The 11,222-nt window shown below is 35.8% G+C and overlaps 1 protein-coding gene across 1 annotated transcript in view; it reads right to left on the bottom strand.

The window, feature by feature from the left end:
• Positions 1-7,258: 7,258 nt before the first annotated feature.
• Positions 7,259-11,222, bottom strand: part of RSBN1L (round spermatid basic protein 1 like) — a 96,568-nt gene continuing 92,604 nt past the window's right edge. Inside the window, exons 7-8 of the mRNA XM_003782619.2 lie at positions 8,483-8,591; positions 7,259-8,398 (exon numbers count right to left, since the gene is read on the bottom strand). Coding sequence (XP_003782667.1) covers positions 7,766-8,398; positions 8,483-8,591 — 742 coding nt within the window. The 3' untranslated portion in view covers positions 7,259-7,765. The remainder of the gene's footprint in view (positions 8,399-8,482; positions 8,592-11,222) is intronic.

The following is an 11,222-nucleotide window of genomic DNA, read 5'->3' as shown; positions in this document are numbered from 1 at the left end:
GATTCTCCGGCCTCCGCCTCCCAAGTAGCTGGGACCACAGGCGCCCGCCACAACACCCGGCTATTTTTTGGTTGCAGCCAGCTGTCGTCGTTTGGCAGGCCCAGGCTGGATTCAAACCCGCCACCTTAGATGTATGTGGCTGATGCCTTAGCCACTTGAGCCACAGGCGCTGAGCCAAAACTTGGTTTCTTTATACTACTAGCTAATCCAATTTTCCCCCACTTTGTAATCTTAAAATTACATTAAAAATCAGAGACTGACTTTTTAAATTACAGAAACTTACATGTTTTCTCCAGCCCTACAGTACAACTTTTGTTTTTCCGACCGATAAAGAAAATTCCTAACTTCTAGCTCATGGTTTAGCTACAGTCCAACATGTACTCAACTAGTAAGTATGTTAAATGAATGAACGAAGGTGTACAACAAGTGGAGAGATTTGTTTGGTTCTGAACCAGCTGCTGGGTGAAGGGACAGTTGGAGATGAGATCAGTCAAGACAATACAGAGGAGATGATGTTTAAGAGTAAGGGGTTTTTTTGTTTTGTTTTGTTTTTAAGAATTAGGGTCTCTCTGTCATCCAGGCTGGAATGCAGTGGTGAAATGACAACTCACTGCATCCTTGAGTTCCTGGGCTCAAAGGATCCTCCCACCTCAGCTTCCCCAAAAGCTGGGACTACAAGCATGCATCACCTGTATGCCCAACTAATTTTTTTTTGTAGAGACAGTTTCTGTTGCCTAGGCTGGTCTCAAACTCCAGGCCTCAGGCAATCCTCCTTCCTCAGCTTCCCAAAATGCTAGAATTACATATGTGAGCCTAAGAGGAATTTTGAAAAGAGAAGGTTTCATTGTATTCCAGGTATTTATTTCCCCAGCAAAGCAAAGCATTTTATAAGCACATGGTGGAAATGGCAAGTACTACCATCTGATAAAGCAGAACAGTGGGCACATCAAACAGAAAAGCCCAAGAGCCATTGGTACATAATGGCTAGAAATGAAGAGCCATATCATGAAGGCTTTTCAGTACTATGCTAAACATTTGTCCTTTATTCTGATGAAAGGAGGAGCTACAGAATACTTCTAAGCAGAAAAGGAATACTCATTTCTGTCTTATAAAGGTTAATCTGGATTAACCAAAGAATGGATTGGAATAATGTGGGGAAGGGCCCAGGAGAGTGCAGAGGTTAGAGTGCCCACCCTGCATGCTAGGGGTGGTGGGTTTGAAACTTGCCTGGGCCTGATTAAGAAAAAAACAAAAAATAAAAAGAACAAACAACCTAAAATGTTTTAGGCTATTCTAAGAGTCCAGGCAAAATGAGTATCGACTAGCACCATGATGTGACAACAGTAGTAAACTGTTTTGTTTAGAAGATAGAGTCAAGTGCCGTGGAGTCTTAGCTCACAGCAACCTCAAACTCCTGGGTTTGAGCGATCCTCCTGCCTCAGCCTCCCGAGTAGCTGGGACTACAGACACCCACCACAAGGCCTGGCTGGGTTTTTTCTACTTTTAAGGACCTAGAGTCTTAATCTTGCTCAGGCTGGTCTCAAATTTGTAAGCTCTGGCAATTCACCTGCCTCAGCCTCCCAGAATGTTAGGATTACAGGCATGAGCCACCACACCTAGCAACAGTAATAAACACATCTGAGTCAGTTAAAATCTTACATTAGACATAGGAAAAAATAGAAAAATCAGATTACTATGAGAGGACTCTATACCAAATTAGGGAAGGAACAGCTAATGCTTGAGGGCAAAACAGAAGAGTTTATATTTGACCATAGGATCATCAGAATTTAAGTAAAAAGCCAGGCTAACATCACGAGGTAATGAAAATGGCTCAGGGACAGAGTGTAGAGGTCTAAAGGAAAGAGCACAGAGACTGCCTTAAATAGTGGTAGACAAGCAAAGAATTCCATAGAAACTGAAAAACAGCAAAAAAAAGGAACAAGTCATAAAGAGTTTTATGGAGTAAATGATAAGTGCTGCAAGGATTATTACTAAGCGAGGCAGCCACTAGACTGGGCAAAAGGTGACATTTGAGAAAACCCTTTCAGCAGAGTAAATGTGAGTATTTAAATGGAATTGTAGTGAGATGAGGAATGAATGGAAGATGAGAAAGTGAAAGCAGTCAGACATTTCCAAAAACTTAGGAAAAGTGACAAAACAAGAGTATTCACAAAAGCCAGACTCATGAAAAAAGTTTTTGGTTTCTTTTTTTGTTTAAGACACAAAAATGTACCATAGTACCAGCCTAGCTCACAGCAAATTCAAACTCCTGGGTTCTAGTGATCTCCTGTCTCAGCCTCCCATGCTGGAGCTACAGGTGTCTGCGACAATGCCAGATAATTTTTCTATTTTTATCAGAGCAAAGGTCTCCCTCTTGCTTAGGCTGGTCTCAAGTGATCTTCCGGTCTTGGCCTCCCAGAGTGCTAGGATTGATTATAGGCATGAGCGAGCACAGCCAGCCATGAATAAAAAAAAGTTTAAAGACAACGGATTTGAGAAGTTTCATGTAAAAATCTAACTCAGTTAAAAAAATAAATACAATTTCAAGAACAGTAGAAGTTTTGTAGGGCTGGCACAGTGGCTTATGCCTGTAATCATAGCACTCTGGGAGTCTGTGCAGTAGACCGCTTGAGCTCAGCAGTCTAAGACCAGACCAGCCTGAGCAAGAATGAGACCCCATCTCTATTAAAAATAGAAAAATTAGCCAGTATCAGGGCAGCTGCCCGTAGTCTCAGGAGGCAGAGGCAAGAGGATCTCTTGAGCCCAAGAGCTTGAGGTTTCTGTGAGCTGTGATGTGCTCTACCCAGGGCACAGGCTCTATCTCAAAAAAAAAGAAAAAAAAGAAGAAGAAATTTTGTGTTGGGGGAGAGGAGGCATGAAACTTTTCAAAACTGTAGTAAAGTATTTGTGATTAAATACTGACTTGCCTTTCAGCACACTTTATAGCAGTTGTTTTTCAACGTTTTTATCTCATGGCATATTTGAACCTATAAATTCCGTGGAACACTTACATTATGTTGATGAAAAAAAGAGTAAAAAAAAATACTGTACTTTTAATTTCTTTTGGTAATAATTTAATTAATGATCTTTAAAATTTTTCAAGGCACACCTAAGAACCTCTCACAACACACTGGTTGAAAATCACTGGTTTATAAAAGTCTTAAATAGCATAACAGCAGTGAACTTTATAGGAAAGCGCAGATAAAACTTTTTTTTTTTTTGGAGACAGTCTCACTTTGTCGCCCTTGGTAAAATGCGATGGTGTCACAGCTCACAGCAACTTCAAACTCTTGGGTTTAAAGTGATTCTTTTGCCTCAGCCTCCCAAATAGCTGGGACTATATGCGCCTGCCACAACGCCCGCTATTACTCTGGCTCAGGCTGGTCTCGAACTCATGAGCTTAGGCAATCCACTGACCTTGGCCTCCCAGAGTCAGATAAAACATTTAAAAACATAGATGCATAAATTCTAAATTTCAAAATGTATACAAGGATCAGGAGTTCTCTTATTTTAACAGTATAGTTCCTGGTAGGCAGATCATAGTAATTAAACATGCAAGTAATAAATTTTGCTTTTAATTTATGGTTCAGTTTTTCCTGTCCATATTTTGTTGTCAGCTCAGTCATATTCCCTGAGTCCAGAAAGAGCTGGAAGGGAAGATAAACTGAAATGCAAGATGTTTCCCCTCCTCTCTCTGCTCTCCAAACAAAGATATGATATACAAATCCAGAATTTACAAGGGAAAGACACCTCTGCTTTTAGGCTCTGTGTGCTTGATATTCTAAAAAGCAATTATTTCCAACTGCAGTATGTAGTGGATTACAGAAAGAACTCAACAGAAATGTTAGGACAAAAGATAAAAGGAATTACAGCTTTCTCCTGAGTTGTCCTCTTACTTATCTTACCTGAAGTATACTGTCAGTGCCAAACATAACAAACATAACTCTTTCATAAAATAGACAACGCTTTCTAGAACCAGTAAAATTTTGTTTACATACCAAAGTAGTAGTTATATCAGGTAGGAAAGAGTAAAAGCTCTTCTACCACTCTGAAGACCTGGAACCTTTTATGTTACTTTTTAGCAACCTAAACTATTTTGAAAAGAATGGCACTTCTGTCCTCCCTTCCTGAGACAGAAACAGTCATGCCTAGGGAAAACGGGGAAGATATTCACCTTGCCATTCTTAGCATTCATACCTATCTAGTTTATATAATCCTCAGTATTCTCCGTTGATGTAAGTCAATTTTTAAATTAGTTTTGAAGAGGAAAGAAAGATTTTTTAGATTGGAATCACTTTAAGATTTGAAGGTTTCTGTTGAAGACAGAAAATTAAGAAATTTTAAAGGTGGCAAAATTAAAATGTCAAATTTAGGAAAATAATTACAAAACAAACATAAAAAGAGTATCATTATCATTTTAGTATTTATTGAAAGATGGAAGACAAAGAAAATATCTCTCGAACTCCAAAAACAAATCTTGCCCCTTTGCTAAATGTAAAATGAAATGTTGAGATTTTTGCTATACAGTGACAATGAACTTGTCCAAAAAAATAAATGAAAGCAAATTTCCCCAAATGGTGCTAGTTTAATATTTACAAAAATGTTCTTGCCTGCCATGAGTATTTGAGGAAAAAAAACTTTTACACCCAGGAACATTTATGAAATACCTTAAAGACTTAACCTAAAAAATAAAATTTTCCCTACCACAATGCAACCCCCTCAAAGTTACAGAATGGATTAAAAAACACACAAATATGCTGGTGTGTGCCACATGCGTGCACACACACATATATACACAGTGTTGTGCTAGATCAACCTAATCTAATCCTTAAGGTCAACAGCCTTGGTGACAAAGAAGGTAAGGAATATGGCTTCCGTAAAGTTTGCACCTAAGTATCACAAATGCTTAATTCTTTTGCTAGCTAACCTGAGTCAGAATATGTATTTCTTAGATAGGTAAGAGGGTATAAACAAAATTAGGAGTGGGAGTAAGCACTATAGCAGACACCACCGACATACCTTAAATTTTATGCAAAGGTCTGTATGCAGGGGTCCTCAAACTTTTTAAACAGGGGGCCAGTTCACTGTCCCTCAGACTGTTGGAGGGCTGGACTGCAGGCCCCGGGACGAGTTGGCTGTTAAGCAGGACAGGCAGCGGCAGCAAAAACACCCAGCAGGCCAGATAAATGTCCTAGGCAGGCTGCATGTGGCCTGTAGGCTGTAGTTTGAGGACGCCTGGCTAACCATTTGATGATTTACCTAACAATTATTTATTCTATACAAGTCCATGACCATATAGAAACTATCTTAAGTGAGTTATTGTTCTGGTCCAAGAAATTGGAAATAAAAGCAAAAAACTTGTATTCAGGTAAAGAATTGGAATGTACTAACTAAAAAAACCACCAAAATAATGCAATGTTAAAATAGAAAATTTTTGTGTGTAATAAAGGTAGTCAACTCAGATTCCATTGAGGAGGATTTTAAAATTATAACCCGTAGACAAAGAACACACATGAATAAAGGTGGTAGCAAAGTTGATTCTTGAAATCTTAAGCCCATTGATTTATACTATACCTCCACAGAGATGTATGCATTTTATAAAATAATTAAATTTTCAATTATGGATAAGTTTGACCAAGGATTATGTAAGAACTATACTTAAAAGCAACCACTATGGTGGTTGTAGATATGCCTTCCATTAAGATAAAAAGTTTAAGGCTCATGTATTTTGGAGGGATACCCTAAAGATATTTTCTTACGATATGCATCTACGTATATGCTACTGGAAAATTGAAAATAAAATACATCTTGTTAAATATATTAACTTTCAATTAAGAAAGAAACAAACAAAAACATTTTAACTACATCTCTTCCTCTTTCTCAATACTGGTTTGTTAAGAACTTTTGTCTCCCAAAAAGATAGGTGCAAATCCATAAATCTAGACAAAAGATTAAATAGGTGGAAAGCAGGATAAAACAGTGACATATAAATCAAAAATCCCTATTTATCATAATTATACATATCCCATGAAAATTCCTATGCTGTATACACTGATTTCCTACAAACCATCAAGATTTCCTACAATATCTGCCTGTTAGTACAAATACCATTACTGTAATTGATTTTTATTTGTTTTAGTGAAAAACTTCTTTTTAAATGGGTTCCCCCAAGCAGAAATAGGAGCAGTTTTGATAGGTATCACAAATAAGTCCAGAACAGAAACTACTGAAAAGGAAATAGTTACAGCCCAAACGCATCACAGAAAACCCCAGTTGAAAGTCATCAACCAAAGCATGGCCCAGAATAATGCCAAAAACAAATAAAACAGATTTGCAATAAGCAAAATTCCTTATAACAATGGATACACCAAACACTTTTGTTTGACTTTTAATTACAATAATGGAAGTAGCCTAAAAGAGTGTTGGAGTCCATCATCTTTTAAAGAGACTTGTGTTGTCTTTAGTTAGGCCCTGGTAATCCTGTTTCTTACCTCAATTTACTTTCTAGACCTTCTTTTTCTTTCCTAGACCTTCTTTCACAAAATAAGTACCCCAAGTTGTCTACCTTGCTAGAGTAGGAGGGAGAACCTGAGAAAGATGAGGTACCACATAGTATCCTGTTAGTTATACCTAAATACAGCCATTGAGTCATTGTCATTGCCCTTATTTTATCATTTTATATATGCCATATCTTCTCTCATTCTCTAAGAAAACTATAAAAAAGAGTTTTAATTGCTCACAATAAAGTCTGCAGTAACTAAAGACCTTTTACTCACCTACTATTACATAGTAAGAAATTTTCCTAAATTTCTTATTCCATACGAAGAAAATTTAAGACTATGTAATCTGGCCACATAACTTCATTAGTTAGAAGGGTTAGATAACATTAACATAGTCTGTTTCTCCCAACTTTCTAAAACTGTTTTTATTACCTAAACCACTTTCTTAATGTTGAACATAAATATTTTTAAATGTATCCCAGGGAGTAGAGCTAAGAAGTTTCATATATTTATCTTATTTAGCAATTTAAGGAAATTATGCAAAATATGATATACATATATACATTTCCATTCATACACACACATACATATATATGCTTCTTCACTGAATCTTGGTTTTTAAAATTGCCTGCACAGTGTGGGGAATTTAAATATATATGAGATTGGGAAACATACATTTGCACTCCATTACCACTCTAAATGGATATACTGGCAGAAAGAATCAATATATCAGACAAATGATTTAAATGAATCGTCAGTTTGTCTTTGCAGACCCAACAGAAAACATATTTATTATTATGAACCTTTATTAAGTGGCTCACATTTCAGTATAAATCACACTAAAAAGATTTTTAAAAAGCTATTTACACTACAGTGCTGACACATTTAAAATTAAAAAAAAATGGTATAAATAAGCTCTATGGAAAAGCCTTAAATTGTCAAAAGAGAATTCTGGCTCATATTACAAAATATATATATATATATATACGTTAATGCCAGCTCTATTCTAAAACCTATAACTCCAACTCAAATGATTTTTTAAAGACTTTTTTTAAATTTAAACCTGCAATGTTTACAGTGCATCTGGCCCTAAGTGCTTGATACTTCACAGTTATGGACAGGCACTGAGGAATGTTACAAAGCTACATACACTATATTTTGTAACAGACTTGGGAGCAAGTCCTTGGCTTGCTTTCAGAATTCATGAATCTTTATTACATTATTAAATTTTTTTAAAAAAAGAATTTTAAATGGTATGTACAAATTCAGCACAAAATGTCATCATCTTTTCTATCTTGATTTGAGTGTGCTGAACTATGCTGCCTTGAATCAACCAGACTAATGAGACTCCCAGAGTGCAATTCTTCCCTTAAATCTTTGTTATTTTCAAATTTAGAATCCGTGTTAATCTTAAATTCTGCAAATTGAACATGATCCAATTTTGTTCTCACATTCTTGCCATCCATGTTATTCGATGCTCTAGTCTTTTCAGGAATATTAACATTCACAGGTTCTTCCTTGATTCTTGCAGATGTAGTAGGTTCATGTTTAATCTGCTGTAATTCATATTTAGAATGAAGTTTGTCTGAAAAAACAGAATCCAAGGAGGATTTTCTTACAGCACAAATGGTGGTGTCAGTGTGAGGTCCAGGAACTGATGATGCAAAATCTGGTGATGTTCCTGTTTCATGAGTACTCTGGGAAGTATCCTCTTCTGAGTGATATAATTTGAGCCTAACGTGCCACGCTAAACTGCATACAGCTGAAACAGTCTTGAACTGATGAACAACATTCCTTGGAATAAAATAAATGTCATTATCATACAGCTGAATCCTGGCATAGCGAATGCCTTCCCTCCTCAGTTGATTAAGTTTTGCATCATCAACCCACTGGACACACTAAAAAAAGAAAAGAAAAAGAAAAAAAAATAAGTCTTTCCATAATAAAAACCAAACCAAAGACAGTAACTGTATAAAATATACCTGGGACAGCGGAGGTTCATGTAAATCTAATTGCATTCGTTGAACGACTTCTAAAAAATCTTCAGCATGAAAACAAATTACATCTTTGGTTATTCGGGGTTGATCAGGCCTAAAGAAAGGAAATGAGGAAAAAAAGAATCTGCCATTAATGTTTCACTCTGGTAAGTCCTCATTGAATTCAAAGCAAAAATATTTTATACTTAATACCAAAGTACTATCTTACAAACAAATTAAAATCATAATTGGAAAACCATTTTACATTTTTCTTGAGACCAAGTCTTTTACATAGTTAAACAAAGGTTTGACATTATGAGTTTCAACCAAAACACAGATTTAAAACAGCTCATTTCATTGTATTATAGCTATCGTGTTTCACAAGATTTTGAAAAATTAAAATGATTTAAATGGGCAAATTATGCAAACCAAGAAAATAGTTTCTTTTAAAAATTAAGGTCTATGTTTCATAAACATAAGTACTAAAGTTGGAAATATATAAAAATCAGAAGTATGGAGAAAAGGGAATATTTTCTTCCTATATAAGACATATATAACTGCACTGATGCATAAACTTGTAAATAACTCTTAATAAATTAAGAAACATTCATTAGACAAACAATAAAATAAACTGCTGGAGTTCTCTGGAGTTGTGTCTTTAATTATAATTCTAAAAAATTCTAAAATTCTTAATTAGGAATATATTAAACACATTTCAAGAGGTCTTGAATATGTGGAGTTTGGAATGAAATTTCAAGCAACATAAATACAAAGAAAATCATACCAAGGCAAATCACACCCAGATTTCTAAAAATCATGATAAAAATCTGAAAATCATATATTACATTATAAACAGTTAAGGAAAGATAAGAATGACTGCAGACTTCTCATCAAAGACCACTTAAGTCAGAAGACAACGGACAATATTTTTAAAGTATTGAAACAGTCAATCTAGAATTCTCTACGGACCAAAACTATCCTTTAAAAATGTGACATAGAACATTTTTGGAGAAACAAAAGCTGACAGACTCTGTCATCAGAAGACAACCAGAACAAAGAACATTAAAAGAATATCTTCACGCTGAAGAAATATAATACTTAGATGAAAATTAAGATCTATGGAAAAGAAGGCAGAGTACACATAATAGTAAGTATGAAAGATATTCTAGTCTCATTTTTTGAATGTCTAGGATAATCTTTTAAAGCAAAAGTAATAACATACTATGGGGTTATAGCATAAATAAAGTAAAATATATGACAACAGTTAGTACAGAAGCCAGAAATGGGGGGGGGGCCCCCCCACAATAATTGGAAGTATATTATTGAAAGGTTCTTGAATGTGTTAAGTTCAGAGCAAAGAAATAAATGAAACAGAGCTATAGCCACTAAGCAAACAGTGGAAGTAAAATGGAATGCTAAAAATGACCATAAGGAATAGGAGGGGGTCAATGGGAGAAAAGATGGTAAATTTTAAACCCACATTTACTGATAGTTATATTAAACATAAAATGGTCTAAATACTCCAATTTAAAGATATTGTCACTGGGTTTAAAAAAAAAAAGGCCAAGAGTCAACTACATGCTGTCAACATGGAACAGTAATATAAACATATAAGATAGGTTTAAAAAAAAGAAGAATGGGAAAAGATACAGCATGCAGATACAAATCGTAAGAAAAATGGAATAGCTATATTAGCATCAAAGTAAACTTCACAAGGAATATTGCCTAAGATAAAAAATGTATTTTATAATGATAACCAAGTCAATTCATCAAGGAGAAATAGTTCTAAGTGCGTACTTGCCTAATAGTAGCTTCAAAAAACATGGAACCTTCAAAACAGATATGCTAACTGAAAGGAGCTAATCACAAAAGATTACATATTTTATGATTCCATTTATATGAAATGTTCACAATAGACAAGTACATACAGACAGAAAGTAGAGTATATATATCCTCCTATGCCTGTGGAGGATTAGGGTAGGGGTGATAGCTAAAGGGTGCAGGGATTATAGAAAATGTATAAAATTCGACACTTTAAATGGGCGACTTTATCTCAATAAAGCTGTTGCAAAGAAATAAAAAATGTGGAACAAAACTAGAAAAACTCAGGCAGTGACTATAAAGAAGCACTGGCCCCATATGCTGGAGGTGGTGGGTTCAAACCTAGCCCTAGCCAAAAAACGCAAAAAAAAAAAAAGAAAGAAAAATAGACAAATCCAATGTTAAAGCAGAAGATTAACAGGTAGACAAAAATCAATAAGGAGAGGGCAGTGCCTGTGGCTCAAAGGAGTAGGGCCCTGGCCCCATATACCAGCAGTGGCAGGTTCAAACCCAGCCCCGGCCAAAAACTGCCAAAAAATAAAATAAGGAGATAGAAGACTTGAACCACACTATCAACAAAGTTGATTCACTTGGCATTTATAGAGCACTATACCCCAAACAATAGGAAAATATACATTTTTTTAAGTGGACAGAGAACATTCATCAAGATAGTTCATAAAGCAAACCCCAACAGCTCAGCACCTGTAGCTCAAGCGGCTGGGGTTACCAGAGACATACACCAGAACTGGCAGGTTCGAATCCAGCACAAGCCCACCAAACAACAACAACTACAACCAAAAAATAAATAGGTGTTGTGGCAGGCACCTGTAGTCCCAGCCACTTGGGAGGCTGAGGCAAGAGAATTACTTGAGCCCAAGAGTTTGAGGTTGCTGTGAGCCGTGATGCCACAGCACTCTACCCAGGG

This window comes from Otolemur garnettii, unplaced genomic scaffold (assembly GCF_000181295.1).
Source record: "Otolemur garnettii isolate 467f Iridium unplaced genomic scaffold, OtoGar3 scaffold00005, whole genome shotgun sequence".
Lineage (NCBI taxonomy): Eukaryota > Metazoa > Chordata > Mammalia > Primates > Galagidae > Otolemur > Otolemur garnettii.
Note: the sequence above shows the minus strand (reverse complement) of the source record. Positions and strands in the feature narration are given on the sequence as shown.